The sequence below is a fragment of the Entelurus aequoreus genome, linkage group LG19 (assembly GCF_033978785.1).
Source record: "Entelurus aequoreus isolate RoL-2023_Sb linkage group LG19, RoL_Eaeq_v1.1, whole genome shotgun sequence".
In the NCBI taxonomy this organism is placed as follows: Eukaryota; Metazoa; Chordata; class Actinopteri; order Syngnathiformes; family Syngnathidae; genus Entelurus; species Entelurus aequoreus.
In genome coordinates this window covers 46,068,548-46,092,693 of record NC_084749.1, presented here as the reverse complement: position 1 = coordinate 46,092,693, position 24,146 = coordinate 46,068,548, and the positions used below count along the sequence as shown (strand labels likewise).

Sequence of the window (24,146 nt, the reverse complement as noted above, 5' to 3'; positions counted from 1 at the left end):
TAACGTTACCTACCTGCTACCTCTGTCTTTTTCTCGTTCCTCCTCCTCTTCTTTTCTCTTTTTTCTTCCCTGGGCACCTGACAGTTTTGGCCGTTTTGACATCTTGTGTTGATTTTTTGATGTGGTGAGTCCAAAAAGAGTCATGATACGGGAAGGGAGGGGGCGCACCGTGCGTGCGGGGGGGGGGGGGTGCGTAATGTTGTAACAAATAATATTTCTATTAAATAGGCTTTACTTTCATTTTAATTAACGTGGGATTATTTTTTGTATTTAGAAATAATAGTACCAACTTTTATTTTATTTATTTATTTTTTCTCCAACATTTGTGGCACTGGCGTGGCGCCCCCTGATGGACGGCGCCCTTAGCATTTGCCTATACCAGGGGTCGGCAACCCGCGGCTCCGGAGCCGCGGGTTGCAATCCTATTTACACTCTAATTACTAAATAAAGGGCGTGCCCTAATTGCACTGCAGTAATTGTCCTCTATAGCATTTACATACAGCGTGCCAGTCCAGGCACATGTTGCATGTTGTTATTACTTGCACACACAGGAGACAGCAAAGCATACTTACTCATCAGCCACACAGCTTACACTGACGGTAGCCGTATCAAACAACTTTAACATTGTTACGTTACAAATATGCGCCACACTGTGAACCCACACCAAAAAAGAATGAAAAACACATTTCTGGAGAACACCCCACCGTAACACAACATAAACACAACACAACCATTACCCAGAATCCCATGCAGCCATAACTCTTCCGGTCTACATTATACACCCCCGCTACCACCAAATCCCCCCACACATCAACCCCCCCCCTCTCCGTGCGTTGGTTGAGCGGAAGAGTTAGGGCTGCATGGGATTCTGGGTATTGGTACCGTCAGTGTAAGATGTGTGGCTGCTGAGCTAGTACGCCTTGCTGTCACTTACGTGAGCAAGCTGAAACTGCATTCTACATGTGGTCGAGCAGGTACACTTTTAGGGCAGACTGTAGAGGGCGCCAAATGCAGTGTCATCACGCTCTGATATTCGGGAGTCTCCCGGGAAAAATGAGAGGGTTGGCAAGTATGACGCTATCAAGCGCCATTCATTCAAAACTCGCAGGCTGCACTAACATCAAATTTCCACATTAAAGTGCGTTCCGGTGCGTGTGTCGGAGACCCCTGGTTAACATAGCACAAAGCATTTAAGCTTTTTATGCGGTGTTTTTCATTTAAAAATTTTTTTGTGGCTCCCATTACTTTCTTTAATTTGTGTAACTTGCCAAAATGGCTCTTTGAGTGGTAAAGGTTGCCAACCCCTGGCCTATACGGCCTATGCCACGGGCCGGCCCTGAGATGTACCAAAAATGTATCCTTAACTACATTAAACAACAAATTGTTTACATTTGAAGAAATGCTGTATGTTTAACTGGTTGCTTTATGTGTCAGCCCCATGTACAGTGCAGAATGTTGTCAACGCCTTGGATTGCAGGACCAACATGCTGACCATCAGTTGGACGCCCGCGTTCATGCCAGTAAACTACAGTGCCAGCATCCTGGCTGAAGACGGGGCAGAACTCAAATGCGTCACAGAGACCTCCGTGTGCACATTGACGAGCTTACAGTGTGGGCAGCAATACGAGGTGACAGTAACTGCAGCCAGCGCCACCTGTGAAGGACCCAGCAGTCTTCCAGAGAGGATTAGTTCTGGTGAGGCTTGAACACTAAATCTAACAAGCAGCACATGGTCGTCACATTAGTTATTTTATTTTGTTTTTTCCCCCAGTTCCATGCCTTCCTGTCAATGTCCAAGTTGCCGTGGAGTGTTATTCTAACACTGTACTTGCATCATGGGATGCAGCAGCTGGTGCAATGTCATATATCTCCACCCTGACTGCAGTGGGAAGTTACTCTTCTTCTTGTCATACGTCAGACCAAAGTTGCCAATTCCCTGGTCTACAGTGTGCTAACACATACGTGTTAAGTGTGACGGCTCAGAACAACCAGTGTAACAGCTCTGAGAGCACCCAGCTCTCTGTCGAAACTGGTAATTTCTTATAAATATACACAAAAAAATGTAGAATGATTCACATCTCCATGTCTCTTCTTTAGCACCCTGTGAGCCGGCAAGTGTTTGGGTTTCCACTGATTGCATGTCTGGGGTGGCAACAGTGACGTGGGAACGTAGTGCCGGAGCTCAGTATTACACAGTCCTGGCCCAGGCCTATGGACACAATGACTCATGTACTTCAGCCACGGACTACTGTGAGCTGGGCCGGCTGCGGTGCGGGGAGGACTACACCGTGACGGTATTTGCAGAGGACGGAGTCTGCACCAGTTCCATGCATGCCCAAGCTAATCTGACAACAGGTACAGAAAGACGGGAAGGCAGTGGTTATGCAATGTATGAGACCAGTGGTTCTCAAAGGTTTTCCACTAAGTACCACCTCAGAAAACACTTGGCTCTCCAAGTACCGCCATAATGACCAACCTTAAAATGCAGAACCATAGTAGGCGTAAGTATTCTTTACATCAATCAATCAAAGTTTATAGGACATTTTTGGCCACTGTATATTACACCCAATGCAAAAACATCAACAATGATATTTCGATATTTCTTTGGCGTACAACTAGGTAGGGCCCGCGTACCACGGTTTGAAAATCACTGATTTAGACTATTGAAACACACAGACACCATTTAAATAGTTATTTGTAATAATCTTTGAATGGCCAAAGAGCTTATATAGTTAATAGGAGCAAAAATCAAGCCATGATGTCAAACGCACCACCCGAGGAGTTCAGAAACAGGAATGTTTTCTGCCAAAGCTATAAAAAAAACAGCCCCAACCCCTCTTTGGTCACGTTTCATGTGTCAGGTAAATGAGGCCATATGAATCATATTGTACGATAAATGACAGTGAAAAAGATCACTCATCTCAATCATATTATCTCATGAGTAAAAATAATAACTTTAACTGAAGGACTCCTGTAGTGCTTTGCATATTAGAATCATATATTTGTTATTGATCACTAAGCTGAAAAACAATGAAACAATACAATGATATAAATGCTAGAAAGCATTGGGGATACAATTGATTTGTGGTTGTTCTCTTCCTTCCCCAGCCCCTTGTCCTCCAGTAGTTCAAGACCACTCACTGGACTGTACCTCCAACCACGCCTTGGTTTCCTGGCTTCAAGATGCAAATGTCAGAAACGTGACTGTCAGCGCGACCTCCAGCACGGGGCATTCTACTTCTTGTGTCTCCACCGCCAACCTCAGCTGCATCCTGACTCACCTGCGCTGTGGGAACACCTACAGTGCCCACGCGCTCGCACAAGGAACTCAGTGTTCAAGCAAGTCCAGCTCCACCTTTGAGATCGTGGCAGGTAATCTCTGCAAAGACGGTTAACTTCGAGACTATTGTACCAATCATTCCTTATGGTTGCTAAGTGCACAGTATTCACTAGTCCAGTGTTTTTCCACTAGTGTGCCGTGAGATACAGTCTGGTGTGCCGTGGGAGATGATGTAATTTTACCTATTTGGGCTAAAAATATTTTTTGCAAACTGGTAATTATAGTCTGCAAATGATGTGTTGTTGAGTGTGGGTGCTGTCCAGAGCTCGGCAGAGTAACCGTGTAATACTCTTTCATATCAGTAGGTGGCAGCCTGTAGCTACCGTATTTTTCGGACTATATGTCGCAGTTTTTTTCAAAATTTAGCCGGGGGTGCGTCTTATACTCAGGAGCGACTTAAGTGTGAAATTATTAACACATTACCGTAAAATATCAAATAATATTATTTAGCTCATTCACGTAAGAGACTAGACGTATAAGATTTCGTGGGATTTAGCGATTAGGAGTGACAGATTGTTTGGTAAACGTATAGCATGTTCTATATGTTATAGTTATTTGAATGACTCTTACCATAATATGTTATGATAACATACCAGGCACGTTCTCAGTTGGTTATTAATGCCTCATATAACGTACACTTATTCAGCCTGTTGTTCACTATTCTTTATTTATTTTAAATTGCCTTTCAAATGTCTATTCTTGGTGTTGGGTTTTATCAAATACATTTCCCCCAAAAATGCGACTTATACTCCAGTGCGATTTATACATGTTTTTTTCCTTCTTTATTATGCATTTTCGGTCGGTACGACTTATACTCCGGAGCGACTTAGAGTCCGAAAAATGCGGTGATTGCTTTGTAGATTGCAGGAACAGCGGGAGGCAGTGTGCAGGTAAAAAAGTGTCTAATGCTTAAACCAAAAATAAACAAAAGGTGAGTGCCCCTAAGAGAAGGCATTGAAGCTTAGGTAAGGCTATGCAGAACGAAACTAAAACCGATCTGGCTACAAAGTAAACAAAAACAGAATGTTGGACGACAGCAAAGACTTACTGCAGAGCAGAGACAGCGTCCACAAAGTACATCCCAACATGACATGACAATCAACAATGTCCCCAGAAAGAAGGATAAAAACAACTGAAATATTCTTGATTGCTAAAACAAAGTAGATGCGGGAAATATCGCTCAAAGGAAGATATGAAACTGCTACTGGAAAATACCAAAAAAAAGAGAAAAAGCCACCAAAATAGGAGCGAAAGAGAAGAACTAAAACGCTACACACAGGAAAACAGCAAAAAAGTCAAAATAATTCATTGTGTGATGTGACAGGTGGTGACAGTACACCTACTTTGAGACAAGAGCTATAGTGATGCATGCTTGGTTATGCTTTAAAGTCATACCCAACGACTTTTTACTGTAAACTGAGTTTAATGATTTCTGCTGGTGGTGTGCCTCCACATTTTTTCAACGCAAAAAATGTGCCTTGGCTCAAAAAAGGTTGAAAAACACTGCACTTGTCCTCAGAAGTTGACTCTGCTCCCTTCTGTCCAGCTCCCTGTCCTCCTACAAATGTGGGCCACACATATTCCTGTGAGACGGGCACTGCCATGCTGAGCTGGGATGAGACTTTGGGCAGGAACAGTTTCTACGCCCATGTCTATTCTGCAGATGACACGCTATCCTGCTCCTCCAATCAGACAGACTGCTTTCTTCCCTCACTGAGCTGCGGTAACACGTACAACGCGACTGTGATGGCCATTAACGACCAGTGCAACAGCAGCTGGTCTGCTGTGACACAGATCCTGACAGGTAAGAATAGACCAATGGCATTTTAAAGACATGCATTTTTTTAATTGTATGAAAACTTAGTTAAAACAAACACACAGTCGTGGTCAAAAGTTTACGTACACTTGTGAAGAACATCATGTCATGGCTGTCTTGAGTTTCCAATCATTTCTACAACTCTTATTTTTTTGTGATGTAGTGATTGGAGCACATACTTGTTGGTCAGTAGTGTGTATAAGAGTGTTTCAGTAGTGTGTGTGAGAGAATAACATTTCAGTTGTTTATGTGAGAGCATTTCAGTAGTGTATGTAAGAGGTCATTCTGAATAATGTCCCTAACGGCCTCTCATACAGCATAACCCCATGTTGCATCCAACCTGACGCACTGCAGTCTCTTCCATGTACGCACATCACCATCTTTCAGTGCAGAGTGCCATTCTATGAGCCAACCCACGTTACGCAAAAACCACGTTACGCATAAATCATATACAGGTAGCCTACTATCATGTCGATACACAAAGTAGAAAATCATTACATGTGATGCATTATGTTGTGCCAAGCAAATACCACCCCGTATGTGCCTGATGCACATACAGTACCAGAAACCACAATTAGTCGTGCTAATGTTGGAACGCATTTCCTCAGCGTATCAGCATATTGAGAACGAAATAGGCACTGACACTACCCATATCATACTTGCCAACCTTGAGACCTCCGATATCGGGAGGGGGGGGGTTCGTGGTCGGGGTGGGGGGCGTGGTTAAGAGGAGAGTATATTTACAGCTAGAATTCACCAACTCAAGTATTTTATATATATATATATATATATATATATATATATATATATATATATATATATATATATATATATATATATATATATATATATATATATATATATATATATTTTATAAAATAAATACTTGAATTTCAGTGTTCTGGAGGCTATCCAGTAGATGGCAGCATTGTCCTGTTTAACTTCTCCGTTCATGAATGAGTATATCATTTCGGCCACCGTGTTCAATGGAGAAGTCTGTTCTACATAATGTACAGGCAACATACCCCTTCCCCTTCGAACTGTCCAGGATGAACTGAAATTCTTGTTTCCATTCGTTTTGGAACTTGCAAGCGTATTTCTTCATCTTGCTCGTCGACGGCGTCGCCATGTCTGTAACTTCCTCGTTCTTCTGCTTCGTCTCCTTGTTGTGTGCGCAGTTGTGCACTCTACTCTCTAAAAGCCGTAGATGTTATGACGTCATTGGGCAGGTAAGCTGTTTATATTGTGGGAAAGCGGACGTGAGAACTGGCTGTCCCCACTCAGGTCCGCATTGAGCTGGAGGGGGCATGGCCTCCAGCTCCGGCTGAATACCGGGAGTTTGTCTGGAGAACATTTCTGCCGGGAGGTTATCGGGAGAGGCGCTGAATACCGGGAGTCTCCCGCTAAAAACGGGAGGGTTGGCAAGTATGCCATATCCACATAGGTTTTATTTGTCAAAAATATGTTAGTTGGATGACACATCGACATACAAGCTAACGGGCATATTTTTCCCCCCTTAGCTTGTATGTCCATGTGTCATTGACCAGGTTAGCATGCTAAGCTACACTAGTGTGATGGTGCTTTGCTCCTAAGCATTCGTTGCACGAGCATCCTAGCTTTGCTAGACAAGATCATAGACTGTATTGGACAATATAGTTTACATACGAAATGTCCATTTCCATTTATTACAAGTAATAAGAAAACGTAAATGCCTGACTTACCTATCAAGGGAGGAAATTAGCAAGTTTGGCGTCATATGAAAAAAATCTTCTCCACCTTCAATGGTCTCCATCTTTCAAAGGCATCCCCGATACAAATCCTCGTTCTGTTCCTGGCTTTGTCATGATTAAGTTGAGAATCGTAATGACGCCTTTTGGATTTACTAAGGTCTGGCATGTTTAGTAACTTTACCAGTGGCAGTAGCCAGGCGAAGAGGGTGGTGTATAACTGGCAACCTGGATGTGACACACTCACGGACTTTCTAGTTGGTCAAACGGTGGAGGGCGGGGCAATCGAAATGAAAACGATAACAGGATTTCGGGGCTGTAAATCTCAAATTTTTAAATGAGCATATCCCCTCTGGACTACCGTTACAAGTTATAAAGTTATTCGAAAAGAACATGATTTATTAATGCCTTTTGACATACCAGGGCTAATTAATGATGATTCGACATGAAATTATTACCTTTAATTCAAGTAATTTGGATATGGAAATCTGAGATACATAAATCTTAAAAACAACGAGTACAATATTGTTGTTCTGTTTACATTATTTTTCTACCAACAATGAAAGTAAAAAAATAATATAAATATTTCAAATATACATAAAGGATTTCTGTATTACTGTGTAAACATTATAATTGACCAAAATGTCCTATGGCTTCAAGAAAGTCTACCTCAACTAATATGTTATGTTTATATTTCTGTTTCTGTTCACCAGCACCATGCGCTCCGATGGACGTCCAAGCCTCCCTGCTTTGTGAAGGCAACACGGCAGCAGTGAGCTGGCAGCACAGTCCTGGTGCAAAGTGGTACAATGTGACGGCACAAGGCATTAACGGTGACGTGGAACACTGCAACTCAAACGACACCAGTTGTCACCTGCCCGGAATGCTCTGTGACCAGACGTACGCCATCGTTGTCACTCCAATATCTGACCTCTGCCGGGGCTTGGGCAGCGATCCCTACACATTCATTGCAGGTAAAGGTGACACCTTACTGGACATACCTGTACTTACTTGTTACATTGCTTGTATTTGCATCAAAACTGCATCATTTTAATGTTTTTAAGTACAGTATTTTTTAATCAGCACCCCCAAGTCTGAGTCCATGGTTCTCGCCCGGAAAAGGGTGGAGTGCCATCTCCGGGTTGGGGAGGAGACCCTGCCCCAAGTGGAGGAGTTCAAGTACCTCGGAGTCTTGTTCACGAGTGAGGGAAGAGTGGTGTGGTGAGATCGACAGGCGGATCGGTGCGGCGTCTTCAGTAATGCGGACGCTGTATCGATCCGTTGTGGTGAAGAAGGAGCTGAGCCGGAAGGCAAAGCTCTCAAGTTACCGGTCGATCTACGTTCCCATCCTCACCTATGGTCATGAGCTTTGGGTTATGACCGAAAGGACAAGATCATGGGTACAAGCGGCCGAAATGAGTTTCCTCCGCCGGGTGGCGGGTCTCTCCCTTAGAGATAGGGTGAGAAGCTCTGTCATCCAGGGAGAGCTCAAAGTAAAGCCACTGCTCCTCCACATGGAGAGGAGCCAGATGAGGTGGTTCGGGCATCTGGTCAGGATGCCACCCGAACGCCTCCCTAGGGAGGTGTTTCGGGCACGTCCGACCGGTAGGAGGCCACGGGGAAGACCCAGGACACGTTGGGAAGACTATGTCTCCCGGCTGGCCTGGGAACGCCTCGGGATCCCCCAGGAGGAGCTGGACGAAGTGGCTGGGGAGAGGGAAGTCTGGGCTTCCCTGCTTAGGCTGCTTCCCCCGCGACCCGACCTCGGATAAGCGGAAGAAGATGGATGGATATATTTAATTTATAGACAGTAGTACCTCAACTCATAGCCGCCTATCCCGTGGGTGCTTCAGGGCCCGAGCACCCACGTGGGATTGATGGCAAATTCTTTCTCACCACCAAGAAACAATTGCGCATGCTCAGGCCCCTTCTACACTAAGCCGGCTAAGGTTATCCAGGGTAAATCCCACCTAACCTTATCCTTGTCCACACACACACAATGGTCGTTTAAGACCCCCTTACCCCTCCTTAAGCCGGCACAACGCAACCTAATACGCATGAGCGGAAAATGCGCACGTCATAGTCACCTCCAGTGTTGCTTTGTGTGCAAGTTCTTAAATGTAACTTATCTGAATAATATCCAGTGTTGTGGTATTTCAATGAACTGGAATCCAGTGTGCTGTGGGGCCCTATGGTAGTGAATCACACCTGAGACGTCATAAATTAATGACATTTCTAATGGACACGTGAAATTAAACAATGTGACAAAGAACATTTTACAACAATCAATCTCGGGATATAGATATCTGGTCAGGACACTCCTCACTCTTTTGCCTTCACCTTCATTGTCCATTCGAAAAGTATACATACAGCAATGTTAATATTTGCTTACATGTCCCTTGGCAAGTTTACCTGCAATAAGGCGCTTTTGGTAGCCATCCACAAGCTTCTGCTTGAGTTTTTGACCACTCCTCTTGACAAAATTGGTGCAGTTCAGCTAAATGTGTTGGTTTTCTGACATGGACTTGTTTCTTCAGCATTGTCCACACGTTTAAGTCAAGACTTTGGGAAGGCCATTCCAAAACCTTCATTCTAGTGATTCTGATTGAGCCATTCCTTTACCACTTTTGACGTGTGTTTGGGGTCATTGTCCTGTTGGAACACCTAACTGCGCCCAAGACCCAACCTCCGGGCTGATGATTTTAGCTTGTCCTGAAGAATTTGGAGGTCATCCTCCTTTTTCATTGTCCCATTTACTCTCTGTAAAGCACCAGTTCCATTTGCAGCAAAACAGGCCCAGAGCATGATACTACCACCACCATGCTTGACGGTAGGGATGATGTTCCTGGGATTAAAGTCCTCACCTTTTTCTCCTCCAAACATATTGCTGGGTATTGTGGCCAAACAGCTAAATTTGTGTTCCATCTGACCACAAAACTTTCCTCCAGAAGGTCCTATCTTTGTCCATGTGATGTCAAGTGGATGGATCTCTAGCAATAAGCAAACGCTTGCACGTCATATTCAGATGTTTGGACCTTACACGGCTCACTGTGGCATTTTCCATGGCAACTAATAGCGGGGATGCTCGTGACTAACAATTTTGATTGCAACTTGCAAAGAGACAGTTTTAATCTCGAAACACTCTCAAGTTGAGGTTCCACTGTATCATATGTGGGGTCTGTTTGTGTGAGCAGTAGGGCCTTATTTATTGTAGTTATATGAAAGGGCCGCCATATATCGGAACCCTTCCTAAATACAGAGCACAGTGGACCCCGACTTAAACAAGTTGAAAAACTTATTCGGGTGTTACCATTTTGTGGTCAATTGTACAGTATATGTACTGTACTGTGCAATCTACTAATAAAAGTCTCAATCAATCAAAAGCTCTACACTGAACTGTATCCGAGTCATCGGCGGTCACTCTAAGCGAGTATGACGGTGTAGTGCACATATGTCAGAGTCAAGGCCCGCGGGCCATATCCGGCCCGCGAGAAGGTTTTTTACGGCCCTTGGGATGATCTTGATTTATTATTAGAACCGGCCCGCAGACCGCAGATCTTTTACACGCACCAAGCGGATGCCGGTCCAAGGTTCCGAAAGGGGGCGAGCGGCCCGCCGGGACGCGCCTGCCGGCCGAAGGGCTGCAGCCCGGCCGTCAGTCGCGGAGCCCGCCGTGCCACGCGCGCCAAGGGGGCGGGCCGAAACCCGGCCCCGAGGCCCTGAGACTTCTGCTTTGTTTCCCCAAACCGCGCGTCACCGCCGGGCCCGCACCACCGTCGGGCTGCAGCCCGAGCGTCGGTGGCGGAACCCGTCATGTGCCGCGCGCGCCAAGCGGAGCGGGGGGGTCAAGCGGGCCGAAACCCGCAGGCCACCCCCTCACCACGAGGCCCTGAGACTTCTGCGTTTGACCCCTACGCGCGGCCCGTCGGGACGCGCCCGCCGTCAAGCCACGAGGGCCAGCCGTCGGGTCGCGGAGCCCGCCGTGCCACGCGCGCCAAGGGGCGGGCCGAAACCAGCGGGGGGTTTCGGGCACCCAACTCGCCTCCCTCCCACGGAGGGAGGAGGGGGGTTTAATGTGAACATTACTGTGCAATCACATATTTAGAGTTTTTACTCAATTCAAGTTTAAAAGTTAAAGTTTAATATTTGTTTTCACTGCATGTTACTTCTCCTTAAACAAAGTGTTGTTTTTGATTTATAGATTTTTGCACTTTATTTTATTGTATTTCAATTTAATTATATTTTAAAAATATTTCAGTTGAGTGGATGATAGAAAATTGCTATTATTGTTTTTTTCTTTGAAGTAAATTTAGCCCACTTTTGCTAAAATAGAAAATATAGGCTACTGATGGTGCCTTGAATACCGGTTTCTTTCATTTAATGTTCATGTTATGGGGATTTTTATATAAAGGAAATTTGTCTTTTGTGTCTGTTGAAAATTAAAGATTACTGACAGAGCCATAAGAAAATATTGCTTTATTTATCTGATCATATTGGAATATATTTGTTAGGTTTTCAGTAGGTTCAATTAGGTTCACTAGACTATATGCGTCATTTAAAAATTTTTCAATGAACATTCGAACAGTCCGGCCCTCGGCTTGTAGCTAAATTTTTTATTTGGCCCTCCGTCCATTTGACTTTGACACCCCTGGTGTAGTGGATTGTCCGAAGCTTAAGCAGGCAACAAAAGTAGTTTAGTACAACAAATTTATTTCCCCATTATCAGAAGTGCTGGTTGAATTAAGTTGGCCGTGCAGACAGACCACATGTTACTCCGGAGTAAACAAGACACACACAAGCCAAAATCACTGTCGAGTTCCGGTCTTCTGCCATTTTTTATATGTCTCTTGTGCGTCATTGTTTGTTATCTAATGCGTCAATGTCTTTTTGTTATCCCTATCTGTTCCATAACAACTTGAATCCTTTAGACAGTCAACACATTCTGTAGACAGGTTGGCACGACTTAATATTCACTTTTGTCCCACTGGCACAGAATAGAAGAGAAATTAAATGAGCGTACATTCTTACTAGACATGCAATATAGGTCAAAGGTCAGAAATTCTACTACACGGTCCCCCTGGTAGGGGGGTATCCCTTTATGGAGGATGCCTGTGCGTGACTTTGTTTAACGTGGGGAGACTGGTGCACAGACAGTCACCACACGATCCTTGACAGATCCGGGTCAGGGTCCAGTGGCATGGAGTCCAAGACGACTGGGGACCCTTTTCTGCTGCAGCCTTCTTCCGCCATCCCAGCCGTTGTGACGCTCCATAGGGTTAGCAACCATCCTCCGCCTGTTCCACCGTTGAGGTCTTGGGTTGTTATTTCCCCATAACTGGGCCCACATGGATGTGGGGGTGCCTTCTTCCGCCGTTGTGGTGGTTCTTACATTTACCGTCTTCCGCCTGCTCCGCCGTTGAGGTCTTCACCGTATCCCTGGCTAGGGGGCAGTCAGGTACTAGGCCTTTGCCAAGGGCCACCTGGGGTAACAGTAGTAAAGGGGTTAACCTCCTAGTGCTCCAAGACCCCATAGAGGAGCCTCCACTGCCGGATGCACTTTAGCGTCATGCCCAGGACATTGTATCCGAGTACTATCAGTACAAAGGCCACCGTTTTGAAGTAGTCCGTGAATACATGGAAGTGACTGAATATTGTAATATTACACTATTATTTTACACTCGTGATTTAGGGCTATATAAGTAAACATTGATTGATGATTGATTGATTGATATTTGCCTTATTTTTCTCAAATTCATCCTCCTCTTTCATTAATTTTGCCATAGGACCCTGTCCTCCCACCAATGTGCAGGTCACCCTGCGGTGTAGCAGTAACCTGGTCCACGTGACCTGGGATGCTGCTGTGCAGGCAGACGGCTATGAAGTCACCGCGGTGACCGCCACTAACGGCTATCACCGCTGCAACTCCAGCGATGCGTCCTGTTCGCTCGGAGACCTGGGCTGTGGCGAGACAGCCGTCGTCACGGTCGCCACGGTCGGGAAGGGATGTCGGAGCGAGCCCAGTCTGCCTCAAACTTTTCAATCAGGTATGAAATATTTCGTCTAAGTTACTTTCGCAACTGCGAATTTACTCACAATTCTCACGCCGCTCTCAAACATGCATTCCTTGAAATATATGTTTCATATTGTGTTTGTACACTTCATTAGATGTGCCACATTTTTGTAATTTGTATCATATACACAAACAGCATCCTCAGGGACTCATCCCACCCAGGTCACCACTGGCTTGAACTCTTGCCCTCAGGGAGGCGCTATAAGACCATCAAAGCAAGGACAAATAGATTGAAAAACAGTTTCTATCCTAGAGCTGTTATTGCCCTAAACTCTGCACATACCTGAACACTCACCACTTTATTAACTTGCTTACCTCTGAAAGAGATCTACTGTGCAATATGTTTTTAACATTTTATTATGTTTTTAAATTTTAAATTGTTGTATTATTGTTTGTTGTCTTAAGACTATTTTATGACTGAGCTGGATTGCTGTCCAATTTCGTTGTTTCCATACAATGACAATAAAGGTATTCTGATTCTGATATATTACTTTATTTTTTTAATTTTTTATTGTAGTCATCTGCCCGCCAACATCAGTGGCTGGCGTAACAACCTGCGCTAACAATGACATCACAGTAAGCTGGGACCCGAGTCCAGAGGATGGCGCTACCTATACGATCCACACAGAGGAAGACGGTGGCACCGGCGTCACCTATGCCGCAACTCAAAGGTCCCATGTGATCGGCGGCCTCCAGTGTGGACAGTTGTACTTGCTCGCTGTCTCTGCAATGGACTCAGAGTGCACCAGTAATCTCAGTCAGACGATACAAGCACAAACAGGTGAATATCGAAGTACAACAATTTGATTTGATTTTTATTAAGGATCCCCATTAGCTGGTTGCCTCAACAACCCGCTAGTCTTCCTGGGGTCCACAATTCAATACAATTACAAGTAAAAGCATATCATTATAACTACACAATACAGAAAATTGTTTTTATAAATTCACGATAACAACTTACTTTTAAAGCTAATGTTTATTTTGAGGCATTTTTATATACGGTATATATATTTTTTTCAATTCACGATAACAACTTACTTTTAAAGCTAATGTTTATTTTGAGGCATTTTTTTTTCAATTCACGATAACTTATTTTTAAAGCTAATGTTTATTTTGAGGCTTTTTTTTTTATTTATTTATTTTTTCAATTCACAATAACTTACTTTTAAAGCGAATGTTTATTTTGAGGCCTTTTTTATTTTTAATTTTTTTTTCAATTCATGATAACTTACTTTTAGAGCTAATGTTTATTTTGGGGCCTTTTTTTTTCTTCTATTCACAATAACTTACTTTTAAAGCAAATGTTTATTTTTTTAATTTTTTTTTAATTTTTATTTGTTCAATTCATGATAAAAACTTACTTTTAAAGCTAATGTTTATTTTGAGGCATTTTCCCCATTATAAAATCCATTGGGCTACAGTTTAGCAATTTTTAATTATATTTGAAAGGGTATGTACAAAACCCAAAACCAGTGAAGTTGTCACGTTGGGTAAATCATAAATAAAAAGACAATACAATGATTTTCAAATCATCCGTTGTGGTATTTTAGGCTTCATAATGCGCCACACATTTTCAATGGGAGACAGGTCTGGACTACAGGCAGGCCAGTCTAGTACCCGCACTCTTTTACTACAAAGCCACGCAGTTGTGACACGTGGCTTGGCATTGTCTTGCAGAAATAAGCAGGGGCGTCCATTATAAGGTTGCTTGGATGGCAACATATGTTGCTCCAAAACCTGTATGCACCTTTCAGCATTAATGGCGCCTTCACAGATGTGTAAGTTACCCATGTCTTGGGCACTAATACACCCCCATACCATCACACATGCTGGCTTTTACAATTATAACAATCCGGATGGTTCTTTTCCTCTTTGCTCCAGAGGACAGGACGTCCACAGTTTCCAAAAACAATTTGAAGTGTGGACACTTTTCCACTTTGCATCAGTCCATCTTGGATGAGTTTGGGCCCGGCGAAGCAGGCGGTGTTTCTGGGTGTTGTTGATAAAATGGCTTTGGCTTTGCATAGTAGAGTTTTACCTTGCATTTACATAAGTATCGACGAACTGTAGTTACTGACGGTGGTTTTCTGAAGTGTTCCTTTTACTGGAACAAGGGGCCAAGCCCAACTCCTGAAAAACAACCCCCCACACCATAATTCCTCCCCCACCAAATTTCACACGTGGCGCGATGCAGTCCGAAATGTAGCGTTCTCCTGGCAACCTCCAAACCCAGACTGGTCCATCAGATTGCCAGATGGAAAAGTGTGATTCATCACTCCAGAGAAGGCGTCTCCACTGCTCTAGAGTCCAGTGGTGATGTCCTTTACACCACTGCATCCCACGCTTTGCATTGGACTTGGTGATGTATGGCTTAGATGCAGCTGCTCAGCCATGGAAACCCATTCCATGAAGCTCTCTGCGTACTGTACGTGGGCTAGTTGGAAGGTCACATGAAGTTTGGAGCTCTGTAGCAACTGACTGTGCAGAAAGTCTTTGCACTATGCTGACCTCTCTGTCAGTTTACGTGGCCTACCACTTGGTGGCTGAGTTGCTGTTGTTTCCAAACTCTTCCATTTTCTTATAATAAAGCCGGCAGTTGACTTTGGAATATTTAGGAACGAGGAAATTTTGCGACTGGATTTGTTGCACGGGTGGCATCCTGTGACAGTTCCACGCTGGAAATCACTGAGAGCGGCCCATTCTTTCACAAATGTTTGTAGAAACAGTCTCCATGCCTAAGTGCTTGATTTGATACACCTGTGGCCGGGCAAAGTGGTTAGGACACCTGATTCTCATCATTTGGATGGGTGGCCAAATACTTTTAGCACTACAGTGTGTGTTTGAACTCAACTCAGAGAAGGAAAACAACCTATTTACATGTTTTACCAGAATATGCGTATGAGAGTGTTGTGTTGTCTCCGTCAGCTCCCTGCCCTCCAACAGACCTGGCAGTGAGCGCCGAGTGTGGCACCAACTTGGGAACACTGACCTGGGCCCCGAGTGCTCATGCTGCCAACTACACAGCCACGGTGACCGGCGCCCACGGTCACGTTGCCACCTGCTCCACCGACTCAACCGCCTGTTCGGTAAAGTTGGACTGTGGATATCAGTACACAGCAACGGTTATCGCTTCCAGTTCATCCTGTGACAGTCCCACAGGGGCTACCGTGACATTTGACTCAGGTATGGATTTAAATTAATTAATTTTCCTGGATGGAAATGGATGGATATTGGTAAATTATGGTAAATGTATGTCCTTGCAGCGCCTTGCTTGCCTGACAGTGTTGAGGCAGAGCTCCATTGCAGCAATAACTCCTTTGCGGTGCAGTGGAGTGGGAGCGTTGGCCACGTGACCTCCTACACGGCCATCGCCATCGGCAGCGATGACACTCGCGCGACCTGCAACACCTCAAACACCCGCTGCACCATCCAGAACCTCAAATGTGGCCTCTTCTACGGCGTCGTTGTCACAACACCTTCAGTCAGCTGTGGAACGATAAAGGGTTCCGACTACATGATGCAGTCAGGTAAGAACCCGTTTCATTTCAATCAGGAAAATAAAACAAGAGTTTGATGAGCATTCCTCAACTTTCTCAGTCTTTTTTGCCACTTGTGCCAGCTTTTCTGAAACATGTCGATGGCATTAAATTCCAAATGAGCTAATATTTGCAAAAAAATAACAAAGTTTTCCAGTTTTAAGTATCTTGTCTTTGCAGTCTATTCAATTGAATATAAGTTGAAAAGGATTTGCAAATCATTGTATTCTGGTTTTATTTACCATTTACACAACATGACAACTTCACTGCTTTTGGGGTTTGTATATGAATGTAGCATTTTATTTTATTTTTATTTTTATTTTATTTATTATTTATTATTTATTATTTATTTATTTATTATTATATATTATTATTTATTATTTATTATTATTTATTGGCCCTAGTGTGTGAATGTGAGTGTGAATGTTGTCTGTCTATCTGTGTTGGCCCCGCGATGACGGGGCCAACACGTCCAGGGTGTACACTGCCTTCCGCACGAATGCAGCTGAGATAGGCTCCAGCACCCCCCGCGACCCCAAAAGGACAATTGGTAGAAAATGGATGGATGGATGGATGGATGGATGAAATATTTATTTATTCATTCATTCATTTATTTATTTATTATTTATTTTTTATTTATTTATGTATTTATTTATTATTTATTTATGTATTTATTTATTTATTCATTTATTCATCATTTATTTATGTATTTATTTATTTATTTATTATATATTATTATGTATTATTTATTTACTTATTTATTTATTTTTATTTTTATTTTGTGGGTATTAGTCCAAGCATGATGTCTGTGTTTCAAAAAAAGTTCTATTTGAATGCTCAATGTTTTCGCAATAACTGTACTGGCGTACATTGACATTTTATACTTGTTAAATACTGTATATAAACGCAACTTTTTTATAGTGTTTACAAAATCTTAATGTATTTTTTGTTTTATAAAAAAATGTGAATAGAAATGTTTAAAAAAATAAATAAATCCTCTGTCAGTGATAAATCCCTTACTGTCTTTTTCTTATTCCTATTGATGTTCAGCACCCTGTGAACCAAACAGTGTGACGGTGAATCTCCACTGTAGCACAAACACGGCGTTGGTGACCTGGGGGAATGTCGGTCCGGATCAGACACAGGTGGTGTCAGCTGTGGACAGCAGAGGACTTACGACCGTCTGTAACTCCAGCAGTTCCAACTGTACCTTTGACCAGCTGCTGTGTGGAGAGAGCTACATTATCAGCGTGGTCGGGCACACCAATTCATGCAGCAGTGATGTCGTGTTTGCCCAACAGTTGGACACAGGTGCAAACAATCACAAACTAACTGTAAACATTATTAGTTATGATGAGCGGGCTTATCTATACCAGTGATATTTACCAATATGATTTACACAATTGTATATAATATTAAATTAGTCTGGATGTAGTACTCTTTCAGTACACTACAGCAAATTTCAGTCAGAATATTTGGTTTATTTACAGAATATTTACTCATAAAATCTTTCATATTTGTTTTATTGTTATTGTTATTGTTTTGTGCCAGTTTGCAACATTTCAGTACAATAGAACATATACAAATGTGGTTGTAGTGTCAAAAAACAACAACTAATTATCATATTTCCCGAACTATAGAGCGCACCGGTATATAAGCCACACCCACTAAATTTTTGAATACAAATAAATATATTTTTCCATATATTAGCCACACCTGACTATAAGCCGCATATATATACATTGTGAAATGAGTTATATACAAAGAACATTTTTGTAAATGTTTACTTACATACCTTAATTGTGTCTGTAACATGGCAGTAAAACGGCTCATCAAACAAAACGGATGTCATCGTCATGGACCCACCAGCTGTGGAAGGTAGCTCTCCAATCAGCTAAACAGACGCAATAAAACCATGGTGACATTTTGGTGAATTTACTGAAGAATTTTTGAAACGGAAACAATACTAAAAAAAAAAAAAAAGCCATTGCTAGTTATGAATACTAGCACAGACACGCGTAAACGTGTTAGCGTATTAGCTAATGCAAATGATTACATTACAATAGGGCGCGCAAAGATGCCGGAAAACACGGTCAAACGTGAAGGTGTAGTAAGTTGGAATTGTTTTGGTTATATTGTAAAACTTGCAAACGTTGCTCGGAGTGATGAATGAAGAAACCATACGAGCATAAACGTTATGTACTTGTACTTCCGGTTCAAGGCACTAAAGAGGAAAAAAAACACTGTAGATGTTCAACCCATAGCACATGCAGTGAGCAAACTTCTCCAAAAGATGGCACCATAGCACAAACAATAACACACCTTTTCAGTGTCTCTGTCGGCGTTTTATGAAAACATTATTAGCCGCACCGTTTTCTAAGCCGCAGGGTTCAAAGCATAGGGGGAAAAATATGAGCGGCCTATAGTCTGGAAAATACAGTACTTAATTAAATTACCCTGTGGCTATATTGTCTACAATAAAATATACACTATATAGTTAATTTTGAATTATATTATGTAATGTAATATAATTTAATGTATCATTGTTTTCTAAAAAATCATCAGAATTGTTGTAAACACATACAATGTAATTGTTTTAATTAACACATTTATTTTTTTAAACCTTTATTTGTATAATTATTCAAAATAATTTATAATAAATTAAAACATTTATATTTTGCCGTTTTATCCAACAGTAACTTGAAAGTTTTATTTAACAAATTGTTTTAAAAATCATGTTTTTTTTACTTTCATAGATAGCCTTTATTTAATCATATAGTTAAATGAATAACATGTATAGCAGTGACCTTATATTACCTGCGTCCCTCCACCACCAGCGCCCTGCATGCCCACCCACGTGACGGCACTTGTGGACTGCGATACCGGCATCGCCGTGGTAACGTGGGATGGATCGGGCGGTGCCGCGTCTTACACGGCGTACGCACGGGGCAATCTGGGCCACAACGCCGAATGCAACACCACTGACACCAATTGTGATTTTCCTTACCTGGCGTGTGGACAAGATTACACCATCGCTGTCGTGGCTCGCCATGACACCTGCGTCAGTGTGGCCAGCGAGCCTGTCCACGCCAGCACAGGTAAACGGAACGCCGCTGTAATACAACTAACACTGCTTAATGGTAGAAATGGGCGACAGATTGTGTTTTGTTTGTTTTGTCATGCGCTCCTATTTTGGTGTCTTTTTGCCTTTTTTTGGTATTTTCCTGTCTTCCTTTGAGCGATATTTCCCGCATCTACTTTGTTTTAGCAATCAAGAATATTGCAGTTGTTTTTATCCTTCTTCATGGGGACATTGTCGATTGTCCACAGTAAGTCTTTGCTGTCGTCCAGCATTCTGTTTTTGTTTACTTTGTAGCCAGTTCAGCTTTAGTTTCGTTCTGCATAGCCTTCCCTAAGCTTCAATGTCTTTTCTTAGGGGCACTCACCTTTTGTTTATTTTTGGTTTAAGCATTAGACACCTTTTTACCTGCACACTGCCTCCCGCTGTTTCCGACATCTACAAAGCAATTAGCTACCTGCTGCCACCTACTGATATGGAAGAGTATCAGATCAGGTCCACAATGATGCAAAGTCAAACACAAAACCGTAACCAGGAAGTGTTGCTCCCACGAGTAAAAGTCAGTATTTCCATCTTTGAATGTTGTCTCTGTGTAGGTCCTTGTCCTCACAGTGGTCTGGAGACGACACTGGACTGTGACGCCAACACGGTTGTGGTGTCCTGGACACGAGGGAGTGGAATTCGCTACTACAACGCCTCCGCCGACGCCTTCAACGTCGCACACGCCGAGACTTGTTCCACCAACGGCACCTCCTGTAACATCAGCTCTCTGCGCTGTGGGGAGAGCTACAAAATAAGTGTCATCGGACAAGGACAGGATTGCCCCAGTCCTTCCCAGGACTGGCACCGCATGACCACAGGTAACTAACCACAAGCACAATTGTTTGATAACATTTTTTTCAATACTTTGTATTTCAATTTGGCAATATTGTGATAAAAGTCAGAATTTTGTTTGACAATTGTCACCATTTTGCATTAAAGGCTTACTCAAATGACATTTTCTTATTTAAACGGGGATAGCAGATCCATTCTATGTGTAATACTTGATCATTTCGCGATATTGCCATATTTTTGCTGAAAGGATTTAGTAGAGAACATCGACGATAAAGTTTGCAACTTTAGGTCGCTGATAAAAAAAGCCTTGCCTGTACCGGAAGTAGCGTGACGTCACAGGTTGAAAGGCTCCTCACATTTCCCCATTGTTTACACCAGCAGCGAGAGCGATTCGGACCGAGAAAGCGACGATTACCCCATTAATTTGAGCCAGGATGAAAGATTTGTGGATGAGGGACGTGAGAGTGAAGGACTAGAGTGCAGTGCACGACGTATCTTTTTTCGCTCTGACCGTAACTTAGGTACAAGGGTTCATTGGATTCCACACTTTCTCCTTTTTCTATTGTGGATCACGGATTTGTACTTTAAACCATCTCGGATACTATATCCTCTTGAAAATGAGAGTGGAGAACGCGAAATGGACATTCACAGTGACTTTTATCTCCACTACAATACATCGGCGAAGCTCTTTAGCTACGGAGCTAACGTGATAGCATCGTGCTTGAATGCATATAGAAACAAAATAAATAAGCCCCTGACTGGAAGGATAGACAGAAAATCAACTATACTATTAAACCATGAACATGTAACTACACGGTTAATGCTTTCCAGCTTGGCGAAGCTTAACAATGCTGTTGCTAACGACGCCATTGAAGCTAACTTAGCAACGGGACCTCACTGAGCTATGATAAAAACATTAGCGCTCCACCTACGCCAGCCAGCCCTCATCTGCTCATCAACACCCGTGCTCACCTGCGTTCCAGCGATCGACGGAAGGACGAAGGACTTCACCCGATCCTCCGTGCGGTCGGCGGCTAGCGTTGGATAGCGCGTCTGCTATCCAACTCAAAGTCCTCCTGGTTGTGTTGCTGCAGCCAGCCGCTAATACACCGATCCCACCTACAACTTTCTTCTTTGCAGTCTTCATTGTTCATTAAACAAATTGCAAAAGATTCACTAACACAGATGTCCAAAATAATGTGGAATTTTGAGATGAAAGCAGAGCTTTTTTGTATTGGATTCAATACTTCCGTTTAACTATTGACGTCACGTGCATACGTCATCATACATAGACGTTTTCAACCGGAAGTTTAGCGGGAAATTTAAAATTGCAATTTATAAGTTAACCCGGCCGTATTGGCATGTGTTGCAATGCTAAGATTTCATCATTGATATATAAACTATCAGACTGCGTGGTCGGTAGTAGTGGCTTTCAGTAGGCCTTTAAAAAGTAATAATTTTACATAACAAAGTAATAATTTTACGAGAAAATATTGCAATATTACAGAAACAGGAATAATATGAGAAATTGAACCCAATTTTATTAGGAAAAAAAGTCGACACATTGTTAGAAAAAGACTGCTTTTATTCATTTAATTATTTTTTAAATTTATTGTGTGTAATTGGTTTTTAATCTTCATTATTTACTTCAAGTTATTACAGTATTTTTCTACATACATATTTATTGTATTTCTTTTAATTAATTTTGGCCACATTTCTTACACACACTTGTTATTTCATATGTTGGCCAGAAGGGGAGCACTTTTAAAAGCGACACAAAGTCAATTTGAAAAATCCCTCCTTTTTGGGACCACCCTAATTTTGATAGATGTCACCACCAGGGGTGCAAATGAGACATTCTCTATTAGATGCAATGGTTGTCCGTATTGGGACCATGATTTATGTCATCACTTGTTCACACCTCCTCATATGGAAGCTACTTTTCCTTGTTGTCTCAAGAAGGGTAGAAATACAAGAACACACACACACACCAGCAGCACGGCGACATCACCATAGCTGCACCGCTCTCTTTTGGAGCAATCTTATGACAACAATAGATTGTATACATTTTTATTAATTAAAGTCATTATGGAAATCATCAAAGAGACAAAATACAGATCAAAGCTTTTTCTTAATCGAATTAACGGCTTTAATTGGTGAAATGTAGCAGTCATATCTGTAAGCAAACTGAAGGAATGCTATTTACAGTCCAAACTTTTTATCATCTTTCACTTAGAAATGACATATGGAAGACATTCCCCATACATCATTATTAATCATTCAGTCACATGTTGCTGGGTATTGTGGCCAAACAGCTCAATTTGTGTTTCATCTGACATCACATGGACAAAGATAAGACCTTCTGGAGGAAAGTTCTGTGGTCAGATGAAACAAAAATGTAGCTGTTTGGCCACAACACCCAGCAATATGTTTGGAGAGGAAAAGGTGAGGCCTTTAATCCCAGGAACACCAGACCTACTGTCAAGCATGGTGGTGGTAGTATTATGCTCTGGGCCTGTTTTGCTGCCAATGGAACTGCTGCTTTACAGAGAGTAAATGGGACAATGAAAAAGGAGGATGACCTCCAAATTCTTCAGGACAAGCTAAAATCATCAGCCCGCAGGTTAGGTCTTGGGCGCAGTTGGGTGTTCCAACAGGACAATGACCCCAAACACACCTCAAAAGTGGTAAAGGAATGACTAAATCAGGCTAGAATGAAGGTTTTAGAATGGCCTTCCCAAAGTCCTGACTTGTGGACGATGTTGAAGAAACAAGTCTACTAGTCACCTACTCAGTGGCCAAGTGGTTGGAGTGTCCGCCCTGAGATGGGTAGGTTGTGAGTTCAAACCCCGGCCGAGTCATGCCAAGGACTATAAAAATGGGACCCATTACCTCCCTGCTTGGCAGTCAGCATCTAGGGTTGGAATTGGGGGTTAAATCACCAAAAATGATTCCCGGGCGTGGCCACCGCTCCTGCTCACTGCTCCCCTCACCTCCCAGGGGGTGAACAAGGGGATGGGTCAAATGCAGAGGACAAATTTCACCACACCTAGTCTGTGTGTGTGACAATCATTGGTACTTTAACTTTAACTTAACCTAAGTCCATGTCAGAAAAGCAACACATTTAGCTGAACAGCAGCAATTTTGTCAAGAGGAGTGGTCAAAAATTCCAGCAGAAGCTTGTGGATGGCTACCAAAAGTGCCTTATTGCAGGTAAACTTGCCAAGGGACATGTAAGCAAATATTAACATTGCTGTATGTATACTTTTGACCCTCACATTTCCAGTAGACCCATAATAAATTCATAAAAGAAGCAAACTTTATGAATGTTTTCTGAGACCAACAAGTATGTGCTCCAATCACTACATCACAAAAAAATAAGAGTTGTAGAAATGATTGGAAACTCAAGACAGCCATGACATGATGTTCTTTACAAGTGTATGTACACTTTTGACAGCTCCCTGCCCTCCAACCCAGCTACGTGTTGACTCATCTTGTGAATCCAACGACATCTCACTCTCGTGGCAAGCCTCGCAAGGCTCAGTGACCTACACGGCGGTAGCAGAGAATGCACGGGGTCAGCGATGGATGTGCAACACCAGCAGCACTTCCTGTTCCATACCTGCTCTGCAGTGCGGACAGTCATACCAGGTTTACGTCTCGGGTGTGGACGACCAGTGTAATGGAGCCAGGAGTCACATTGAAGAGATCCAATCAGGTGATACATGACAGTATTGGTATTGA

General features: G+C 42.8%; 1 protein-coding gene across 1 annotated transcript in view; it reads left to right on the top strand.

The window, feature by feature from the left end:
• Window positions 1-24,146, top strand: part of LOC133635404 (uncharacterized) — a 109,142-nt gene that overhangs the window by 44,112 nt on the left and 40,884 nt on the right. The window contains exons 14-27 of the mRNA XM_062028581.1: window positions 1,435-1,695; window positions 1,772-2,032; window positions 2,098-2,355; window positions 3,109-3,372; window positions 4,887-5,144; window positions 7,597-7,857; window positions 12,667-12,927; window positions 13,471-13,734; window positions 15,879-16,136; window positions 16,217-16,480; window positions 17,540-17,800; window positions 19,327-19,587; window positions 20,165-20,428; window positions 23,860-24,120. Coding sequence (XP_061884565.1) covers window positions 1,435-1,695; window positions 1,772-2,032; window positions 2,098-2,355; window positions 3,109-3,372; window positions 4,887-5,144; window positions 7,597-7,857; window positions 12,667-12,927; window positions 13,471-13,734; window positions 15,879-16,136; window positions 16,217-16,480; window positions 17,540-17,800; window positions 19,327-19,587; window positions 20,165-20,428; window positions 23,860-24,120 — 3,657 coding nt within the window. The remainder of the gene's footprint in view (window positions 1-1,434; window positions 1,696-1,771; window positions 2,033-2,097; window positions 2,356-3,108; window positions 3,373-4,886; window positions 5,145-7,596; window positions 7,858-12,666; window positions 12,928-13,470; window positions 13,735-15,878; window positions 16,137-16,216; window positions 16,481-17,539; window positions 17,801-19,326; window positions 19,588-20,164; window positions 20,429-23,859; window positions 24,121-24,146) is intronic.